Here is a 23848-nt window from a genome sequence, read left to right on the forward strand (position 1 = left end):
CTGCCCTCGCGGATTCACCCCTTCACCTGCCCGACTAACACATGATGTAGACCTGAAAACCACCCTTCACTCCCCCTGGGTGCAACGAAGTAGCCTCTTCCCACCACTGGAAACACCAGCCCTCATCTCTCTCTACCATACACAAGCCAAACCTTGTCCTCCATAAGGGCCTCCTGTAGAAGATCGGTTTAAAATCCACACACTGACTCAGGTCCCCTTCACATGCGGAAATCGGCCGCCAAAACACCTAAAAAAAAAGGAGGCTCAGATATCTCTCAGCACTTCACCCGAGCCAATAAAAACAATCATCAGGGGGACTCCTCCTCCCCTCCTACTGAAACCATGGATAAGAGACGCCCGTCATCCCCTGTTCCCTCTACCAAAGAAGACATCCTGGCTCTTCGATCCCTCATCACTGACTTCAAAGACTCACTTGAAACCAAACTGGATAAAGCAGTTGCCTCCATTAAATCCGATATATCGTCTCTAGCAGCAAGAACCACCAAGCTAGAATCCCGTCAAGATGGTCTCCAGAAGTCTTTGAATGACACAGGCAGGGACATGGACCACTTCATCTCCGAACTAAATGACCTCCGTACCAAAAATGAGGATCTCGAGAACAGGGATCGTAGAAACAACATCCGCATAAGAAATATCCCTGAATCTGTCACTCAAGAAGCCTTAGAACCCTATCTCCACAGCCTCTTTTCCTTCCTGACCCCCGACATCGGATCCCGAAAGCTACCTTTGGAAAGAGCACACTGTGCGCTTCTACCAAAACCACGGGACAACGAATCGCCCCATGATGTAGTCATCCGCTTCTTGAGCTTCAAAGACAAGGAACTTGTCCTATCGGCAACCAGAGGGAAAACATCCATTATCTACGAATCTTCTAAACTCCAATTCTATCAAGATCTTGCTCCACTCACAATAGCCAAAAGGAGAGATTTCTGAGACCTCACTGTGGCTCTCCGCGAAAAAGGCATCTGATACCGCTGGGGATTTCCATTTAAACTCATTGTGGACCTCAACGGTAAGACTGTTCTCATTAGAGATATGCGAGAATGCAAAGACTTACTCTCACACCTGGAGGAATCCACTCCCTCTAATGAGGGCTCCTCTGCACCATGTTAAGAATAGATCTCCCTCATAATCTAGTTTTGTTCCGCCTTTTAGTGCTCTAACCTTGCTTAGAATTAATCCTAAGTATTCGCTTCACATTTGGTTTACTATAGCATGTTTATTTAGTATGTTCAGATATATGTTTATTAAACCCAACATAGTATATATTATACTAGGATGTTTATGCTATATCTAGACAATGAGGTGATCCACATGGTGGCTGGTGCGGGCCGCTCGGTAGCTGAAGTGCTCGGACTCTACCCTGCTTTACTCAGCGGATAGCTGCCTCGCACCAGTCGCCTTAAACTCCTTGTACCCTCTATTGTCTTCAGTGCTAGTTGTTCCACTGTTCAATGTTTTTGCACTTCATACCCCCCTTCTGCACCCAGGGGTTGTGGCCACCCACCCGCACTCCTTTGTACCCCCCACTTCTCTTTCCCCTCCCATCCCTCCCAGAGGTGACCCCAGTTCACAAAGTCCTCACCTCATTGGACATCCCTGTCCTAACTGCTGAGTCCTCCCTGTGTAGAGGATATGTACCCAGTCCTAACCCCCTACCATCCCTACATACCTAGCCTTACCTCTTAAACACCGCTAGCCCACTCCCAGCTACCTAATTAACCTACTCCTCCTGGCCCATCAAGACCCACTACCCCTCATCTTCCCCCTCCACAAATTTTTTTTCCTGTAACTCTACTTTTCTATAGTTCCCTCTCTCCCCCTTCCCCGCTCTAAGCACAGATGCCACTAACCATTGCCTCCATGAATGTGAGGGGCCTAAACACTCCTCAAAAACGCTCTCTCCTATTCCGTACTATTCAAACAATGAAGGCGGATGTAGTTTTAGTCCAAGAATCTCATTTTCGGGAACCTGGGCATCCCTCCCTGCACTCTAGACACTTCTCCACTGTGTTATACTCCTCCTGCACAACCAAACATAATGGAGTCGCTATTTTATTCCATAACAGACTGCCTTTTTCGCTGAACTCCGTGTTCAAGGACACTGACGGTAGATACATCATCGCAACTGGTCGACTGGGTCCCACAGAGGAAACTTTTGCTAATGTATACGCCCCCAACACAGGACAACAACGCTTTTTCAAATCTTTCTTTAATATCTTACACAGAAGGGCTATAGGTGGTGATTTCAACTGTGTCCCAGACCCAACTGTAGATAGATCCACTTCGCAATCCCATACTCGCCTGGACCCTCTCTCTCGCTCCCTAACAAAACACGTTAGGGAGACAAACCTCGTGGATACCTGGCGTGCTCTAAATCCCTCTTCTAGAGATTACCCCTCCCCCACCCCCCGCTCCCACTCGAGAATTGACCTCATTTCCTGTGGCCCTTTAGCTTCTAACCATCTAGTCGACTCTACCATTATCCCCAACTCTTGGTCGGACCACTCCTTTCTTACTTCTTCCTTCAACTTTCTGGACACTCCTACATCTAGGCCATCTTGGCGTATAAACAAAACTTTGCTGAAGATCCCAAATTTCCAAACCAAGATAAAAGAGGCCCTGCAAGACTACTTCTCCCTCAACACTAATGAACACGGATATACTCCACTAGTCTGGGAAGCACATAAATCAGTTATCCGAGGTCACATCATTAGCTATGCCTCCCATAGAAACAAAGAACAGAAGCAAAAATTCCAATCCCTCCTAGATCAGGTCTCCCATCTGGACGCACGTCATAAACGCTCCCCGACTGATGAAAACTACAAGCAGTTAACCGCTGCAAAAACGGCCTTTAACGCAATTCTCTCAGAGAAATTGATAAATCACTCCGCTGGTTAAATCAGCGCTTTTATGAAAAAAGTAACAAAGCCGATACCCTACTAGCCAACCAACTAAAAGCCCGCTCGGCTATCCCCTCTCTTAAAAACCCAGCTGTTACCACATGCTACCACCCTACTGACATCAACAAGATATTTAATGAATTTTACAAACAACTATATAATTCTCCCTGCTCATCCCCCTCTACTTCCCCTACGTCGACGTCACTACCTGATCTGTCTGCTAGCTCCCTCCCTGAGATTGACCAATCCACCTCCTCTACTCTATGTCTCCCCATCTCTTCCGAGGAGATCACAGCCGCTATTAAGTCCCAGAAACCCTCCAAAGCACCTAGCCCTGACTGATTTACCTTTTCCTACTACAAAACTTTTCAACACACCCTCATCTCTCCTCTACCTTTAGCCGAATTCTAGAAGGTGAATACTTTCACCCAGACACCACTAGAGCTGTAATTACAGTCATACCTAAACCTGGCAAAGACCCACAGCTGGTCTCAAACTATCACCCGATCTCACTTTTAAACACAGACCTGACACTTTTTTCCAAAATACTTGCCAACAGACTCAACAAAAAGTAGGTTTTGTCCCAACGCGGCAAGCCCTAGACAACACCAGACGAACAGTGAATTTAATCCACCACGCTAATGTTCTTAAACTCCCCTGTCTACTGCTGGCTTTAGATGCAGAAAAAGCCTTTGACCGGGTTTCCTGGCCTTTTCTGATTCACACCTTGCGCAAGTTTGGTTTCCAGGGACAATTCTTGCAGGGCATTCAAGCCCTGTACTATAAACCCTCCACGATAGTCTCAGCGGGAGGTATATCCTCAGAATCATTCAGTATAGCAAACGGGACTAGACAGGGCTGCCCACTATCACCACTTATATTTGCTTTAGTCATCGAGCCTCTAGCCAGTCGGATCAGATCCAACCCAGACATTTCGGGCATCTCTGTTGGTAATTCCCAATACAAACTCTCCCTCTTCGCTGACGATGTCCTCCTAACCCTAACCAACCCCCTCATATCCCTCCCTAACCTTTTTCAAGAACTTTCACTTTACGGCCACTTCTTAGGTTATAAAATTAACCATGATAAATCTGAAGCGCTCCCCATCCACATCCCTAAACCTACTTTAGACCATCTTCAATTTAACTTCCACTTTACATGGCGAAGAGACTAAAATATCTGGGTATCCACCTGACAAAAACCTACGCTGGACTATACGAATCCAATTACCCTACTCTCTTTCCGGCCATTGAACAGGACCTCACACGCTGGCGTAAATTTTTGATCTCCTGGATAGGCCGCATAAATGTCATAAAAATGTCCGTACTCCCCAAAATACTCTATCTTTTCCAGACCCTTCCCATCGCTCCTTACAAGCCTCTTATTGCAAATTTGTCTGGAATTCTAGAAAACCCTGTATTTGCCGAGAAATCCTATCTAAGAACCCATCCACGGGCGGCCTGGGCCTCCCTATGCTCTCTGAATACTACCACACATCCAGGCTCAGTCAAATGGTCGCTTGGCACTCCCCCCGTGATGTAAAAAGATGGGTTGACTTGGAATCTGATCTAGCTGAAGTGCTCTCTGTCTCCCACCTCCCCTGGGTCCCATGCCAACACAGACCAGCATCAGCTCAATCTGTGCCCACAATATCCCTTACTCTCAACACCTGGGACTTGCTTGTCACCAAGCTCTCTCTCTATACTTATCCCTCGCCACAGACCCCTCTTTGGCAGCACCCCGCATTCCCCCCTGGACAATCCTTGCATATGGCCTCTACTTGGTCTGCAGCAGGCATAACACGCTTTAGACATGTTCATGACAAGAATGTATTGCTCTCCTTTGCTGAGCTCCAGGAGAAACATCACCTCCCTCACTCCCTTTTCTACCAGTTCCTCCAAATCCGGAGCTTTGTCACCTCCTCTCTTGGAGTCTAGCCCTCTCAGAAACCCCACACCTATGGAAAGTCTAGGTTCCCACAGACCTCTGGATAAAGGTATTATATGGCATCTATACCACTCTATTCTCAATTTGAACAGCCCCTCCTTAGAACCCCATGAAATTGCCTGGGAAACAGACCTGGGAACTTCTCTGGGAGAGGATACATGGGATATGATTCGTCTGACTATTTCTAAGTGTTCCAATAGCTACTATTAAGGAAACCTCTTACAAAATCTACACTAGGTGGTACCTCATCCCTACTCGCCTACACACTATGTACCCCTCGGTCCCCAACTCGTGCTGGCGACTATGCGGATGTGAAGGATCTTTCTTTCACATCTGGTGGACCTGTCCACGTATTAGGCCATTTTGGGTCATGGTCCAGTCTGTCATAAACTCAGCTCTACCAGATTGCCCCCCCCCCTAAACCCATCCACAATGCTCCTGTGCGCCCCAGTCGATCAAGTACCCACTCCTTCTAACAAACTGATTCTCCACATCACCTGTGCTGCTAAACTCCAGGTCGCTAAGGCTTGGAAAAATCCCGCTCCCCCATCCCACCAAGAATTACTAAATCGAATCTGGTATGTCTCCAAAATGGAATATATAACTAGCCTCCAAAATAATACAGTGGAGAGGTACCACAAAGTATGGGAACCATGGTATGCTTCAAGAAGCCTTCCTCTCCCTGGACTTGCTTGAGACTGACTGTATGTCTGCCTTCCAATGCACGTCTAGCTCCCCCCTATCTTGACCTTCCTCACTTCCCGTAGGATCATTTTAAATCCATACAACCCAACCCTTACATCATATCCTCACCCCCTCCCTTCCTCCCTGCAAAACCCACCTGTCTCTCTAGATCTGTTCTCCTCCCTCTTTCTTTACCCTCCCTTTTTATTTTACTCCAAGTACAAATCTTACTGGGACTATACTTTCTGGATATCTTGTAACAATATCCCCAAAGACCCGCCTGTTTGTCTGTTGCTCCTGTGATCTTTGATTTGTTTCTCAACACTTCCAATAAAAAAATTATGACCGAAAAAAAATCTTATATGGGGGCCAATTAACATTGAAAGCAACCATTAGTGTGCTTATACAATTTAAAATCGTATCTCATCTCATTGTATGCCATATACAATGGTATACAATTTTAAATTGTATAAGATCGGGTCCCATCGCATCGCATCTCATCGCATACCATATTAAGCCTTATGGTATGCAATGCGATGGGCACCGTGATAATACACAAGTACCTTTTTTACACATTCGCCAGCAGAGGGCCGGGAGCCGTTCATTAATATTCATATATTCACTGCACACTGGTCCCAATCATTAAATATGCAGGAGCAGGACCAGTGAGGGCAGCGGCTGAGGGCTCCCTATCCCAGTCCCCTGCCAGCTCTCCCGGGGCTCTCCCTGTGTCCCTGCCAGCCCTCCTTCCCTCACACAGTGTCCGGCTAGCAATGAATGCACCAGCCCTCAGGAACCCGGCGATTGTACAGCGAATCCAAAACAGGATTCACTGCACAGGGTGAATTATGGCATTGAATACCTGCCAGAGAGAGACAGAGGGCAGTATTCAATGAGAATACTCGGCATGTGCAGCGAATCCTGGAGAGGGAGAGGGAGAGGGGGTGAGAGAGAGAGAGAGAGAGAGAGAGAGAGAGAGAGAGAGAGAGAGAGAGAGAGAGAGAGAGAGAGAGAGAGATAATATATATAGCACGAGAGAATAAGTTGAAGAGTGTGTGTTGCATTGCAGGCAAACCGTGGCACTCAGGGCCACCGAATTTGGCAACAAGGTACCTCTGGACCTGGTGGTGTGCACCTCTGAGCAGTTTTTTGGGAATTTTCACTTAGAAACGTAAAAAACACCAAGGTTCAATTTGCCTTAATTGATGATCTGGAAAAAATAGGAATTTGGTACTCACCGATAATTCCGTTTCTCCTAATCCGCAGGGGACACTGCCTTTAAACCATGGGGATTGGGATGTGGTCTGGAGGACCCGGCACTTTCAGAAAATTTGACCCGCTGGCTACTTCCCCTCCAGACTGCAGTCTTAGGAAAGAACTGTGTCCGAGAGGAAAGGAAACTCAGATACCTCTGGGAGGAACTTAACCAGACAGAAAAAGCAAAGTTAATAACTTAATGAAATAAACCATCACCAGTGAAACCATAGGATTTCATTCACACTAATGGTAACCAAAAAAAAAATATATATTACATAGGAGCGCTGGGAGGGCACGCAGTGTCCCCTGCGGATTAGGAAAAACTGAATTATTGGTGAGTCCCAAATTCCTATTTTCTCCCACATCCAGCAGGGGACACTGCCTTTAAACCATGGGGATATACCAAAGCTACCCCTACGGGAGGGTCAGCTCTACTCTCCTTGTAATACGACCCGGCCAAAACTGGCTTCTGGCCTAGCAAAAGTATCAAATTTGTAGAATTTGACAAACGTATTTGTTCCTGACCAAGTGGCCGCCCGACACACCTGGGACAAAGAAACTCCTCTGGTAGCTGCCCATGAGGTCCCAACTGAACGGGTTGAATGGGCTGTCGGTACTACTGGAACAGTACGTGAAGTAGTAAGGTAGGCTTCATGTATTGTCATACAAATCCAGCAAGCTAATGTCGCCTTAGATGCTGGAAAACCTCTTTTTCCTGCATCATACAGGATAAACAAGGAATCTGATTTTCTGAAAGACTCTGTTCGATTAACGTAAATACGTAACGCTCGAACAACATCTAGGGATGATAATTCTCCCAACAAAACTGGAACCACAATTGGCTCATTTACATGAAATGCAGACACCACTTTCGTCAGGTAATCCTGACGCGCCCTCGGTTCTGCTCTGTCCAAATGAAAACTGAGAAATGGCGAATGACAGGACAAGGCACTGAGGTCCGAGACTTGGTGGGCCAAAGCCAATGCCAACAACATAAGCGTTTCCCAAGATAAGTAACACAAATCGACTGTTTCAAATGGCTCAAAACTACAGGACTATAAAAAAAATTAGATTACTGTGTCTTTTTAATAATTCGGCTTCAACAGCCATGCCGTCAAATGAAGACGAGGGAAGTCTGGGAAGATGCACGGTCCTTGCAGAAGATCTTCCCTGAGTGGCAATCTCCATGGATTGTCCACTAGTAAGCACCTGAGGTCTGTGTACCAAGACCTCCTCGGCCAATCTGGAGCGATCAGGATCACCATGGCTGATTCTCTCTTGATTTTCTTGAGAAGCAGAGGCAGGAGTGGAAATGGTGGGAAGGCGTACACTAGATTGAACCCCCACCGATCGGAGAAAACATCTGTCGCTGCTGCTGCTGGATATCTTGATCTTGCCAAGTATAGTGGGAGCTTGTTGTTCCTTCTGGATGCCATCAAGTTCACTTGAGGTATGCCCCACCAGAGTGTCAACTGGTGGAATACTTCTGGATTCAGAGCCCACTCCCCTGGGTGGAGGTCCTGAAGGCTCAAGTAGTCTGCCTCACAATTGTCTACCCCAGGCAGAAACACTGCTGACAGACTCAGCGCATTGTGCTCTGCCCAGAGAAAAATCAGACGAACCTCTCTCATTGCAACCAGACTCTTCGTGCCCCTGTGCCTGTTGAAATATGCCACTGCGATGGCATTGTCCGACTGCACCTGAATTGCTCTCCCTTGAAGTAGGTGACAGGCTTGACGTAATACCAACCGAAAGGCTCTTATCTCAAGGAGATTGATATGAAGCGGAGACTCTTGTCGGGACCACTGACCCTGAAATGATTGGCCCTGAGTCACAGCTCCCCAACCTCGAATGCTGGCATCTGTCGTCACTAATGTCCAGTCTAGGAGACCAAATGGACGACCCTTCAAAAGATGGTCCGTGCAAAGCCACCACAGCAAAGTTTGGGGTTTCAGAATTATGCGTTTCCGCATTTGAAGGTGAGACCCCGACCATTGGGAAAGGATATCCAATTGAAAAGTCCTGGATCGGAACCGCCCATACTGAAGGGCCTTGAAAGTGGCCACCATCTTCCCCAGTAACCTTATCCAAAAGGTGAACTGTGAGAAGTTTTGCATCCAACACCGTCTCACCAAGGCTTGGAGGTACGAAGTCTTGTCAGACGGGAAATATTCACTGTTGGACCGTGTTGAACATAGGTCCTGGGAACAGGAGCCTCTGGGAAGGCTTAACTGTGATTTTGGAAAATTGATTATCCAGCCATGTTTGATCAAGAATTGATATGTACGGTAAGCATCTGCCACCAACCTGTCGTCCAAATATGGGATGATGGTGATCCCTTGTTGACACAAGGCTGCCACAATGCACGCCATTATTTTGGTAAAAATTTGAGGTGCCAATGGAAGTGCTCAGAAGTGAAAATAGTTCCTTTGTATTGCGAACCGCAGAAATCACTGATGCGGTTCCCAAATGGGAACATGAAGATACGCATCTGGTAAGTCTAGCGACATAAGAAATTCCCCTGGATCGAGTCCTGCTACTACCGAACGCACCGACTCCATCTTGAATTTCCGGTAAACAATAAAGAGATTTAATCTCTTGAGATTTAGGATTGGAAGAAATGTGCCATTTGGATTTGGCACCAAAATAAGATTGGAATAAAACCCTTTTCCTTTTTGTTCCACCGGAACTGTTACAATTACTCTCGATTTTAACAGTTTCTGTATCGCTGACCCGAGAGCTTCCCATTTCAACAATGGGAGCCCTGTTGAAAAAATAATTTTCTGGAGGAAAAACTGAACTCCAGCTGGTACCCTTTTGACACTACCTGTTGAGCCCACCAAGTCTGTCTCCATTCCTCTGTAAAATCTAACAGTCTTGCACCCACCTGAGGACTTCCCAGGTGGTCAGGGTTCCCGCCATGAAACAGGCTTTTCAGGGGGCTTCTGCTCCTGGCGAGCGGTAGATGCTGTGGGTACTGACGTGGATGCTCCCCTACCACATCTACCTCTGCCTCCTGCTGTACCTCAAAAGGACGGTCTTTCATAAGGCCTTTTCGAAGCTGATCGCAATGATGGCAGGAAAGTAGATTTGCCGCATGTAGCCTGAAAATATGCGAATTATACTCACAGATAATTCCTTTTCTTCCTAGAGATCCCATGGCAGCCATGACAGTGGGATATTCCCCTCCTCCTACCAGATTAGACAGGACTTTTTTCAGGGACCGCCCACCTTGGGTATAATAGCTCACACCTCCCTTCCCTCTGTGTCTTTCGAGTGTCTCCGCACCAACGTCCCTGAAAAAAATTCTAACACAAAGGGTGGGAAATAAGTGGCTGCCATGGGATCTCTAGGAAGAAAAGGAATTATCGGTGAGTATAATTCCCATATTTCTTCTACGATCCCCATGGCAGCCATGACAGTGGGACATACCCAAGCTGTATAATAAACGGGAGGGAGCCAATATGAATGCAATAGTAATTTATTCAAGAGACTTATCTTATGGACAAGGCCTCTTCGATTACATGATTCCCAAAGTGGGCTGTAGACACATTCAAGGCATAATGGTTAGTAAAGGTATGAACGGATGACCAGGTAGCGGCTTGACAGATCTCAGATACTGTTGCCTTGGCCCTTCTAGCCCACGATGTGGCGACTGCACTGGTTGAATGTGCCTTAATGATTGGAGGTGGTATCTTGTCTTCATTATTGTAAGCGAATACGATCACTTCTCGTATCCATCTTGAAATGGTTTGTTTTGTGGCCCTCGAGCCCTTCCTTGGACCCTCAGGAATAATGAACAAGTGATCAGAACTTCTCCAATCCTTTGTACGATTCAGATACACTGAAACTGCTCTCACCAGATCCAGCGTATGATAGGCCTTCTGCTTCTCATTTATCGGATCAGGGAAAAACCTAGGCAGAGATATCTCCTGATTCAAGTGGAACGCTGATATAACTTTCGGCATGAAGTCTGGATGAGATCTCAGCACAACCCTGTCAGGGAAGATCACTAAATACGGTTCTTTAATCCAGAGGGCCTGAATCTCACTCACTCTCCTCGCTGATGTTACAGCTACCAGAAATAGTACCTTCCATGTTAGGTATTTTACCGGAGTATCTTCCAAGGGTTCAAATGGTTGTAGCATTAGTGCCTTTAGCACTAAATTCAGATCCCAGGGAGCCACTAATGATTTTCTTGGAAACCGTATTCCCTTGATCGCTCTGCAGAACTTCTTCACTAGCTTCTCTTCAGCTAATCTTCTGTCCAACAGTACACTGAGAGCAGAAATTTGTGACTTAATAGTAGCTACTGCAAGTCCCAATTCGAATCCTTCATACAGGAATTGTAAGACTTTGGCCGTAGAAATATCGGCAAACTGGCCCTCGAACTTCCCCAATGAAATGAACCTATTCCATGTTTTGTAATATATCAGCGAGGAACCTTCTTTCCTTGCTTTCAACAATAATTCAGTCACTTGTTCAGATAAGTTATGATGCTTCAAAGTCACCCGCTCAATCTCCATGCCCTTAGCGAGAAGTTCTCTGGCTCTGGATGACGTATTGGTCCCTGTTTTAACAGGTCTGGTGTCACCGGCAACACCCAAGGTGGTTGCACCGCCATTTTTATCACTGATGTAAAACCAGGCTCTTCTCGGCCAAAATGGAAGAACTATCAGCACTTCCACTTGGTCCTCTCTGATCTTTTTGAGACCTCTGTTGATCATGGGGAACGGCGGGAAGACATATCCCAGAGCGAACTCCCACTTCACTGAGAATGTGTCCAGTGAAGCCGCGGCTTGTGGATGAAAGGATTTCGAGCAGAATTTGCTCACCTTCTTGTTGGAGAACGATGCCATCAGGTCTATCTCGGGTTCGCCAAATTTGGCGACTATTTGATTGAAAATCTTCAAATCCAACTCCCATTCTCCTGGCAGAATTATCTTGCGACTCAGGAAGTCTGCTATCGTATTCTCTGGACCCGGAATGTACACGGCCGAGATTGATTGCAGATTGCTCACTGCCCACGACATGATCTTCTCCAACACTCTCAGTACACGTAAACTCCTTGTACCCCCTTGGTGGTTTATATGTGCCACTACTGCCATATTGTCTGACATAATTCTCAGATTGGCATTCTGGACCTTGTCTTGTAGGCAACAGATCGCTTCCCAAACGGCGAGTAATTCTCTGACGTTCGATGACCTTGCACTTTCTTCTGTGGTCCAAGACCCTTGTACCGAGCTTTCCCCGAGGTGAGCGCCCCAACCATGGAGACTTGCATCGGTCGTCATCACCACAAATTCTGGACTCGAGAGACTGGAACTTCTCGTCCTTAAGCCAGAGCTCCACCATCTTAACGAATTCTTCGTCTTGGCATTCAGAACTATCTGGAACCCCTCGTGGGTTTGATTCTTCATGAATGGGAGCAACTGCCACTGTAACTTCCTCATGTACCACTGGGCCCATGGGATAATATGGATGCATGATGCCATCATCCCTAGAATCTGTAGTGCCATCTTCAGGGAGCATTTTCCTTCTGTTAGTAACAGCTGCGTCAGATTTTGTATTTTCAGACAGCGGTCTACCGACAAACTCACTGAAAACTTTACTGTGTCTATAAGAACACCCAGGAACTTGATCGTCTGAGTTGGCTGCAGCTGACTCTTCTCTTGGTTGATCACCCAACCAAGCTTTTGCAGAAATTCTATAGTGGTCTTGACACTCATCTGAACCTCCTTCACCGATCTTCCTGCCAGCAATAGGTCGTCCAGGTACGGCCAGACTTGAATCCCCCTGCTTCCTTAGTTCTGCCACAAGTGTCACCAAGAATTTTGTGAACACTCTTGGCGATGTCTTGAGCCCGAAAGGAAGGCAGGTGAACTGATAATGTTGGTCCAGAAGTGAGAATCCGAGAAACTTCTTGTCCTCTAGTGACACCGGAACGTGATAATAGGCGTCTCTTAGGACTATAGACGCTAACCAATCTCCTTGCCTGAGACCCATAAGGATAGGATAGTTTCCATCTTGAACTTTATTTTCTTGATAAAGAGATTCAATCCTCTCAGGTCCAAGATGGTCCTGAAACCACCTGTACTCTTCTCCACTAAAAAGAGATTCAAATAATACCCCAGACCCACTTGGTCTTTCGGGACATGTTCTATTGCTCCGATTTGTAGAAGCTGTTGAATCTTCATGGTAAGAGTCTCCTTTTCCAGTTTCTTCACTGGAATTCTTGACTTGACGAATTTGTTCTTCCAAGGTTTTTTTTTTAGGAACTCTATTTGGTAGCCCCTTTCTACAATATTGATGACCCATCTGTCTGAAACCGACGCTTTCCAGGTTTCTGAAAACTGAAGTAGCCGGGCTCCCACTCTTACCATCGAACCACCGTCATAATTTGGAACCTCTCCGATATTGCTGCCGAAAGGACTGGCGAGTCATATTCGGGTTCCCCCTACGGGAGTACTGACGCCCAGGCCGATAGCTCCTTGCCTCTCTGTAAGTTTGCCTGCTAGATGTAGGAATGGGAAATCTATTCCTCCTATCCTGGGGTAGCCTCACGGATTTTCCGCCCGAAATTCTCTGGATCATAGAATCCAATTTTGAGCCGAACAAGAACCCGCCTTCAAAGGGTAGTGCAGTCAGACGATTTTTGGAGTTGGCATCCGCACTCCAGGGCTTGAGCCAGAGTGCCCTCCTAGCCGTCACCCCTTGTGCCATCGCCTTAGCAGAGAACGACACCGCATCTAGAGAGGCCTCACATAGGTATTCGATAGATTTTTGTATGGTCTGTAAACTTCTCAACAGGTATTGTTTGGAAATCTTCTCACTTATGTCTGTATGGAGCTCCGACGACCATAGCCTCATCGCCCTTGCCACCGATGCGATAGCAACGATGGATTTAAGTGACAGTGCCGAGGTTTGGTGTAATTTCCTAAGACAATTTTCAATCTTCCTCTCCATAGCGTCTTTAAACGCCGCCCCATCTTCCAGCGGTATGGTTGTTCTAGACGTCAGCTCTACCACCGCTGCATCAACCTTGGGCACCAGACACCACTTTAGGAAATCCTCATCCTTGAAAGGATACATCTTATCCACTCTCGCCCATCCAGCCATCCTTTTATCCGTGTTGACCCACTCCTTATTGATCATCTCACGGACTACCTTGTGAACGGGGAATGTTCTTCCTTTCTTAGATCTATCTTCGAAAAGTGGATCTGCTGTGGTGTCTGAAACTTCTGGGTAATTCATCGACTTGTAAATGTTTTTCAACACACTTTCCACCAACTCTAGGTTGAAAGATCTCACATCTTCCTCTATTTCTCCTTCCTCAATGTATTCTGCTTCCAATGGTTCTATCTCCTCCGAAGAACCACCCCCTTCTGCTAGCATCCCAGCCCGTTCTTGAGACCTTTTGGGTTTCTGAGACTGCAAGAACTCCTCTTTAGATACAAACGACTTTTGCATCCAATCCATTAGCTTTTTAAGCACATCTGATTGGTCCAACTTGTCCACCTTAGGCTGTGGAATTTTGTCACAATCTTCGCATAAAGTCCTCTTATCGGAACTGACAAATGCTTTATCACAACTCATGCAGGTGCAGGTAAGGAACTTCTTCTTAGCTGTCCTTTTTTTATGAACAGGTGATTTAGGCACACTGAAACAAAGCAGAAACCTAACTAGTATCATGCAAATAAAATAAAAACTAATGCCCAAAACCAAAGGGCTTACCTCAAAGGGGCAATGTCAGGCTGATGGGAAGGTGTTTGCTCCTGGCTTTCCTCCATGGTTCTGCTGCTGTAACAACACCCAGCAGCTTGTAATCCATGTCCGTTTATGTATGGTTACTGAATTAACCATCCATCTGCCAGCAGAGCTCTTTACCAGCTATCCATAGCAAAAAATCCGGTGAGAGGAACCAAACTATTGGGTCCCTGTTTCCGGGGACACCTTTTCGCTGCACACTCGGTGCACTAGGCCGGCGGAAGTGACGTCTACGCGCACTTCCGCCGCACGCGTCCCAGCACCCGGCAGCTTGCAGCGCCGGCTCCCAGCCGGATACCTCCATGCGACCTGACAGCACACGGACAGCTCTCCCTGTCCGCCTCAACTTAACCAGGTACCGCCGCCATTACACCCACACTGACCGGGGGCTAGTATGTCATTTCTGCTGCCGGGGCTCAGTAATCAGCTGGCGCTAAGCACAGCTCTTACTTAGTACAATTGCTGGAGGCAGGTATCTGAAAGGCCCCACTCCTCCGCAATTCTCCTTCTTCCCGGGAAGCCATCCCAACAGTATTGTATACCAGAGGTAGCCCTGTTTAAAAGTAAAATAACGCCCTGCCTGTCCTATCTAGACGGAGACAGGAGAAAAAGACACAGAGGGAAGGGAGGTGTGAGCTATTATACCCAAGGTGGGCGGTCCCTGAAAAAAGTCCTGTCTAATCTGGTAGGAGGAGGGGAATATCCCACTGTCATGGCTGCCATGGGGATCGTAGAAGAAAATTAATTTATCCAATTCAGGCCCAAACAATACATCGCCATTGAATGGTAAGGCCTCCACTGCCTTCCTGATTTCTGCCTCTGCCTGCCAGAACCAGAGCCATAGCGATCGCCTAGCCAAGACAGCAGATGCTGAAATCCTGGCCCCTAATGCCGCCGTACCAGTAGCAGCCTCTACCAGATATCCGGCCGCATCCTGGATATATTGAGCCAAGGACACTAATTCATCTCTCTGCCTATTACCTTTTAGCCCAGCTGCCAGCTCGTCCTCCCATCTTTCATTGGCCTTGCTTACACAGGCCTGAACAAAAAAACCACAGGCCGAATACATGGATTTAAGAGTGGCATCCAACCTGTGGTCTGGAGCCTCCTTAAGCGCCACTGCTCCTGGAATAGGAAGAGTTGTAAGCTTAGATAACCTAGACACAGAAGTGTCTGCTGGAGAAGGGGACTCCATTTGTTCCTTGCCTCCTGTAAAAAAGGATATAAAACCTTAAACCTTTTGGACACCAGGAAACACACCTGTTTAGGGGTCCTTCCAAAAATGGATACCGGAACCGGAACTTCCGGATCCGACAATTCCAAGGTCTGTTTGACCGTTTTAATTAGGGCATCAATACTCTGAGAATCTTCCTCAACATAATCATCTATGAGAGGCTCATAAACATCCTTCAATAAAAAAACTTCCCCTTCCTCCTCTGAGGAGTCTGCGTCATCTGATTGTAGTAGCACAGCAGGGCCCCTTCTCCTAGGAGATGAAGGGGTAGCCTGAGACGATGAGGAAAAAGCTTTGGTTAAACTGTCCACTGACCTTAATAAAGTCTTGGCCCATGGAGGTTTAGCTGATGAAAGGGTATCAATTTGAACCTGCAACACCTCTCTTTCTCTGCGAGAGGCAGCCAGCTCTGCGGCCAAATTAGCAAGTACTGTTGTGAGCTTAGATGACTGCTGGTGTGACCCTGTAGCTTGGGGAGCACAATAGCATGTCTCACAAACAGCAACACCTTTAAGATGCTGCTTAAACTGCACCTTACACTTTTTGCAGGTATACAATTTTTGTGCACCTTTTGAGGTACTTCTATCAGCCATATCATACACTCAACCATGCAAACACACCTCAAGTGAAGAAAAGACCTGAGCCTGAATAAAGAACTGGGGGAAAGCAGCCTCCCCAGATTCCACCCACACCAGACTTCTCCCCAGACCACCAACCTGGATGTATGGGCGAGAATGTTTTGCTTGATGTGCACAGGGACCCTGCCACCGGAAGTTGCCGCCACCACTGAGAAACAGGCAATGTGTGGGCTTTTTGTGCCCTGTATTATACAGGACGCCTCCATCAGCCGACAGATCCCATAACAGGAAACTGCCCTACCGGCTTCCTGTTACCCTCTACGGCACCTGTAGTGCATCACTTCTGGTGACGTCATCGCCCGACTGAGCAGGGTAAGCTGACTGCCGGAGAACACGCTGCGCGACTCCTCCGGACATTTCTTTCCAAAGACTGCAGTCTGGAGGGGAATGGGAGGGGACGTAGCCAGCGGCCGAAATTTTCTGAAAGTGTCGGCTCCTCCAGACCACATCCCAATCCCCATGGTTTAAAAGGCAGTGTCCCCTGCTGGATGTGGGAGAAAAGATTGACGATCTGGAAAACCATTGCTGTGTACACACGGTGCAATATATTGCTCAGTGTCCAGTTTTCATCAGCGACCAGAGATGGTCGCTGATGAACAGGAGACTCTGCCAGGGGAGCCTCAGAGAGCAGACCAGCGACCATTAGGAGGCTGAACACGGGTGCGTGCACCCGGCGATTTATCGCTGCAACAAATCATTGGCAATATGGTCGCTCATATTGCACCGTGTGTACACAGCTTATGAATGCAAACACATTCTAACGTTATGGTGGAGGCCTTCAACAATTGGGAATAATTGGGGAAATACATAGACCACACATCACACACCATATACGCACACACAGCACACTACACACTTACACATTGGACAGATACAGTAACACACAACACACCACAAGCAGTACAAAACACACCCAAAAAAAGTGCAACACACACACACTTATACCCTTTTTACACCAAAAATACCAGATCCGACCCAGAATTTGGAACACGGATCCAAGCCCGGTCAGATCAGGGATTTGCACCGTTTACACTGTGGTGCTTAGAGAGAGAGATCAAGAGCGATAGATAGATAGATAGATAGATAGATAGATAGATAGATAGATAGATAGATAGATAGATAGATAGCGAGAGATAGCTAGATAGAGAGTGAGAGATATCCGAAGATACCAGATTTTGGGGTCGATCCTCAACACCAGCGCTGACTTAAAATTATAAACCACACCTCCCTTAGAGAATGGTGGCGTCTCCTCTTCTCCAAATATAGAATCACTTAATGAGAAAACCAGGCACCAGTCAGGTCATCATCTGTCCGGCCCACTTTTTCAATAATTCCCTCAAGGAAGAGAAAAGGCATAATAGTGCAAAACCTCTTTATTACAATGACATGTATAAAACAAAACAAAAGAATCCAGGAGATGAAAAGGGTGGAATTTACCAGACAAGCTGGAGAACCAGATGGATATGGCTCTCAAATAGTCATAAGGAATGGCAAGATGTTTTTCCCGGGTCAACCACCGCTATAGTCCTAGTTGTGTCCAACCGTCTCAAACTCCTGGTCCAAATGAAACACAGCTGCTCCGCTCCGACGCGTTTCGTACACCAAATGTGTCCTTTTTCAAGGAGTATAACTTTTGCTGTGTATTCATCCCCTTTTATAGCAGGGAAATCATGGCAATTATAGTCACCTGACGCTCCCGCGACTTCCGGTGACGGACTTCCGGTTACCTCACTTCCGGTCGCGGCTATTGGAACGCATCTTGCGTTCCACTTACAGGATCTTCTGCAGTGTGTCCCCACTATTTAGTATTTATAATAAGTGCAACAAAGTACTTCATTTTGGTTCCTGATGCTCATCATGATTCCGGACCGCAAATGGCTGTCTGGTATATACAGCATTCACTTTTCATTAGGATTTTATTGGATCCCAATGGTAATAGAGTGGAATATGCGTCCGGAAGTTCACTATAAATATACAAAAGTGCAAATGAGTACAATGTGTGCAAATCGCATATAAATACATATAAAAAAATATATATATATATATATCATATAAAATCAATCATATATAAATAAAACCAATTACATAAAAAGCAGTTACTTTATAAAAACCAAAATCGCAGTTCAGGCCCTTTGGTTTCAGTGTATCAAATTTATAAATTAATTTCATCTCCTCCCTTGCTAAACAGGTGGCTTGGTTTTTATTTCTGGGGCCAGTATGAGCTATTTTTATGCCAAAAAACCTGATGATGGCTGATGGTGAGGAGTTATGAAATAGTTTAAAATGTTGCGATAAGGAATGGGACTCTAGTCCTTTCCTTATATTATTTAGATGTTCGCTTAAACAAATTTTAAAAGGGCGTGAAGTGCGACCCACATAGAATTTATGGCAAGAACATTCTATGCCATACACTATGTTACTAGTGTTGCATGTCATGCAATAGTGTATGGCATAGAATGTTCTTGCCATAAATTCTATGTGGGTCGCACTTCACGCCCTTTTAAAATTTGTTTAAGCGAACATCTAAATAATATAAGGAAAGGACTAGAGTCCCATTCCTTATCGCAACATTTTAAACTATTTCATAACTCCTCACCATCAGCCATCATCAGGTTTTTTGGCATAAAAATAGCTCATACTGGCCCCAGAAATAAAAACCAAGCCACCTGTTTAGCAAGGGAGGAGATGAAATTAATTTATAAATTTGATACACTGAAACCAAAAGGGCCTGAACTGCGATTTTGAAGTGAAATGGTTTTTATAAAGTAACTGCTTTTATGTAATTGGTTTTATATATATATATATATATATATATATATATATATATATATATATATATATATATATATATATATATATATATATATATATATATATATATATATATATATATATATATATATATGATTGATTTTATATGATATATATATTTTTATAATATTTTTATATGTATTTATATGTGATTTGCACACATTGTACTCATTTGCACTTTTGTATATTTATAGTGAACTTCCGGACGCATATTCCACTCTATTATCATTGGGATCCAATAAAATCCTAATGAAAAGTGAATGCTGTATATACCAGACAGCCATTTGCGGTCCGGAATCATGATGAGCATCAGGAACCAAAATGAAGCACTGTGTTGCACTTATTATAAATACTAAATAGCGGAGACACACTGCAGAACATCCTGTAAGTGGAACGCAAGATGCGTTCAAATAGCCGCGACCGGAAGTGAGGTAACCGGAAGTCCGTCACCGGAAGTCGCGGGAGCATCAGGTGACTGAAATTGCCATGATTTCCCTGCTATAAAAGGGGATGAATACACAGCAAAAGTTATACTCCTTGAAAAAGGACACATTTGGTGTCCGAAACGCGTCGGAGCGGAGCAGCTGTGTTTCATTTGGACCAGGAGTTTGAGACGGTTGGACACAACTAGGACTATAGCGGTGGTTGACTCGGGAAAAACATCTCGCCATCCCTTATGCCTATTTGATAGCCATATCCATCTGGTTCTCCAGCTTGTCTGGTAAATTCCAGCCTTTTCATCTCCTGGATTCTTTTGTTTTGTTTTGTTTTATACATGTCATTGTAATAAAGAGGTTTTGCACTATTATGCCTTTTCTCTTCCTTGAGGGAATTATTGAAAAAGTGGACCGGACAGATGATGACCTGACTGGTGCCTGGTTTTCTCATTAAGTGATTCTATATTTGGAGAAGAGGAGATGCCACCATTCTCTAAGGGAGGTGTGGTTTATAATTTTAAGTCAGCGCTGGTGTTGAGGATCGACCCCAAAATCTGGTATCTTCGGATACCTACCCGTACACTAGATTTCTATCCACTGTCACAGGGAAAGGCAGTATTTGGGATCGGACCTCCTCCTAGCAGCTTGCCCATATTGTGCACACATTTTGTTGCGCAGGACTTCTGAGTTTTTGTTGGGAATCTTTTCTGGTGTGAAGAGAGTGAGAGATAGCTAGATTGAGAGAGATAGATAGAGATAGATCGAGAGCGAGAAATAGCTAGATAGATCGAGAGCGAGAAATAGCTAGATAGATCGAGAGATAGCTAGATAGATCGAGAGCGATAGATAGATCGAGAGATAGATAGATCGAGAGATAGCTAGATAGATCGAGAGCGATAGATAGATAGAGAGATAGATAGATCGAGAGATAGCTAGATCGAGAGATAGCTAGATCGAGAGATAGCTAGATCGAGAGCGATAGATAGAGAGCGATAGATAGAGAGCGATAGATAGAGAGCGATAGATAGAGAGCGATAGATAGAGAGCGATAGCTAAATAGATCGAGAGCGAGAAATAGCTAGATAGATCGAGAGCGAGAAATAGCTAGATAGATCGAGAGATAGCTAGATAGATCGAAAGCGATAGATAGATAGAGAGATAGATAGATCGAGAGATAGATAGAGAGCGAGAGATAGCTAGATCGAGAGCGATAGATAGAGAGCGATAGATAGAGAGCGATAGATAGAGAGCGATAGATAGAGAGCGATAGCTAAATAGATCGAGAGCGAGAAATAGCTAGATAGATTGAGAGCGAGAGATAGCTAGATAGATCGAGAGATAGCGAGAAAGATCGAGAGATACCTAGATCGAGATAGATAGATAGAGAGATAGATAGATAGAGAGCGAGAGATAGCTAGATCGAGAGCGATAGATAGAGAGCGATAGAGAGCGATAGATAGCTAGATAGAGAGCGATAGATAGCTAGATAGAGAGCGAGAAATAGCTAGATAGAGAGCGAGAAATAGCTAGATAGATCGAGAGATAGCTAGATCGAGAGCGATAGATAGATCGAGAGATAGATAGATCGAGAGCGATAGAGAGATAGATCAATAGATCGATAGATAGAGAGACACACACACACACACACTGAGTGTCCAAATTATTATGGGGATACGGTCATTAGGTCTACAGTAACTAGGTTGTCAAGCATTGGGTCGACACCACTAGGTCGACATGCAGCAAGGTCGGCATGGGGGTTTTCACTGTTTTTTTGAGCCAACAGGCGGTATTTCATGCCCTACCATCCACTGGGGTGTGGTAGGAGAATAAATTAGTGTGGCCGAAGCATCACGAGTGAAGCGAGCGATGCGAGGGGATGCGTTGCACTTCTAACTGTGTCCATGTCGACTGTCGCCATTTGGGTAATAAAAACCATGTCAACATTTTGACTGTCGACCTAACACTAGCGTCGACCTAATGTCATGTTGACCTTGACCCATGTCAACCTAGTGGTGTTGACCTAGTTATGGTCGATTAACGATCCCAACCCATTATTATGACCCCTTGACACTTATATGGTACTCCTTTGTACAGCACTGCAAAACACTTGTGGCGCCTTATAAATATAATAAAAATAATAATAATAAATATATACACACACTGCGGGTGTCTCACACATACAGTAAGACACACCTTCAACAAACGGTCCAGTAACTCAGAGCCGCTCTTCACATTTGGGTCGGGATCAGCCGCGAGCTGGAAAATTAAGGACACAAATGTATTATATATTAATTCCATTATCTATTAGTTATGTATAGAGCACACATATTCCACAGAACTGTACAGACAATAAGGAGATTTAGGTCTTACCAGTTGAATCTCTTTCTCCAAGGACGTCAGGGGCCACAGTATAATTCTGGGTAGTTGGAGTGGGAGAGAAGCTTCCAGCACCCAAGATGATAAACTTCTTCTGATTCCCAGGCAGACCAGGCTCCTCCCCTCCTCTAGGCAGCTCAGTTTGTTAACCAGACAAGGCAGGAGACGAGAGAAGGAAGAGAAGCACCATACAGAAACACATTCTGAACACATTCTGCATAGGAGCTAGGCAACTATAACAGTAACAGAACTAAAGCAGGCATGGCAGGGAGGGATCCCTGTGGCCCCCGACATCCTCAAAGAAAGATTTAACAGGTTAGACATAAATCTCATTTAATTCTTCAGGACACGTCAGGAGTCACAAGCTAACGCTGAGATGTCCTAAAGTAGCCTAAAGGCGGGGAAGTGCCCATGTCAGCGGGCAATTGTCTGCTTAGTAGCAGGCCGACCACTCTTCTGAAAGCCATAGAGGACATAGAGATAGTCCGAATTCCTAAGAGCTTTAGTGCAGCCTACATAGATGCACAGAGCATGAACCACATCTAGGGAAGACTTTCGGGAGAGGCATCCGGTAGACATGAAACTTGGGGGAAAGGTTTGAAGAACCGCCCTGTCAGGATGGAAGATTAGGAAAGGTGACTGACAGGACAGAGCCGACAGATCAGATACCCTCCTGGCCGAATCAATGGCCAACAGGAAAATGGTTTTCCAGGTAAGCCAGCAAAGACCAGTTAAAGATCCCACGGAGCAACTGGGGGAACAAAGGGAGGTTGGATACACAGGACACCCTGCATGAAAGTGCGTAAATCCTGTAATAATGGCAACTTCCTGCGGAACAAGATGGATAGAGCCGAAACTTGTACTTTCAAAGAAGACCAGCGTAATCCAGCCTCCGAACCCTTCTGCAAGAACTACAGAACCCTAGCCAAACGGTAAATCCTGGGATTGAAACGGTGAGTGCGACACCAGGAAAAGTAATCCCGCCACATTTGATGGTAAGCACCAGCTGAAGAAGGCTTGTGGGCCCTGAGCATAGTTGATGACTCTTGAGTTAGCCTTTAGTTCTTAACAAGGAGGTCTCAATAACCACCCCGTCCAATACAGACGCTGCAAGTTTGTATGTAGACACAATCCCTGAGTGAGAATGTCTGGACGTAGAGGCAGACTGATCGGAGGGGCCACCAGGATCCAGGGGCCTGCAGATCCAAGAACCAGATCCTCCTGGGCCAATGTGGGGCCACCAGGATCAATGTGCCCCCTTCCGCCTTCAACTTGCGAAGTACCTCTAGGAGGAGCGAGATCGGGGGAAAGGCGTACATCAGAGCAGACGGCCATGGGGTTGACAGGGCGTCTACCATGCAGGCCTACCACTTTTTGACTCCACCTATATAAAAAAGTGGAATCAGGATAGGCAAACCGATTAAAGACCATCCTTTGAACATAATAGGTTTGAGGATTTCAGAAACCAGAGAGATGATGAATATCTCCCTGCAACAGAGGAACCTTTTTTAGGGAAAGGAAGGTTGAGAAGGATATACAATTAAAAGGAGGAGACTATAGAAATAAAATGAGAGGGAATATAAAAATCTTAAAACCAATCAGAACACAAAAAGGAGGGACCTGATGAGGTAAGAATAAATAGCGAAAAAAAGCCCCACAAGAATAAGGAGTGAAAATGAGAATATTAGTGAGAAAAACATTGAGAGAGAGAAAAATAAAAAAGGTGTTAAAATCGTTAATCTTAGTTCTTATGTGTTGAATGAAATTGAACAG

General features: G+C 45.6%; 1 protein-coding gene across 4 annotated transcripts in view; it reads right to left on the minus strand.

The window, feature by feature from the left end:
- Positions 1–23848, minus strand: part of VAC14 (VAC14 component of PIKFYVE complex) — a 119134-nt gene that overhangs the window by 55073 nt on the left and 40213 nt on the right. For 3 of the 4 annotated variants that reach the window (XM_083164492.1, XM_083164491.1, XM_083164490.1), the window contains exon 4: positions 21893–21955. In XM_083164492.1, the coding sequence (XP_083020618.1) occupies positions 21893–21955 (63 nt within the window). Of the gene's footprint in view, positions 1–21892; positions 21956–22069; positions 23634–23848 lie in introns of those variants that run through there. The other variant, XM_083164493.1, reaches the window with a different exon arrangement.

The sequence above is a fragment of the Crinia signifera genome, chromosome 11 (genome assembly GCF_055691185.1).
Source record: "Crinia signifera chromosome 11, ASM5569118v1, whole genome shotgun sequence".
NCBI lineage: Eukaryota > Metazoa > Chordata > Amphibia > Anura > Myobatrachidae > Crinia > Crinia signifera.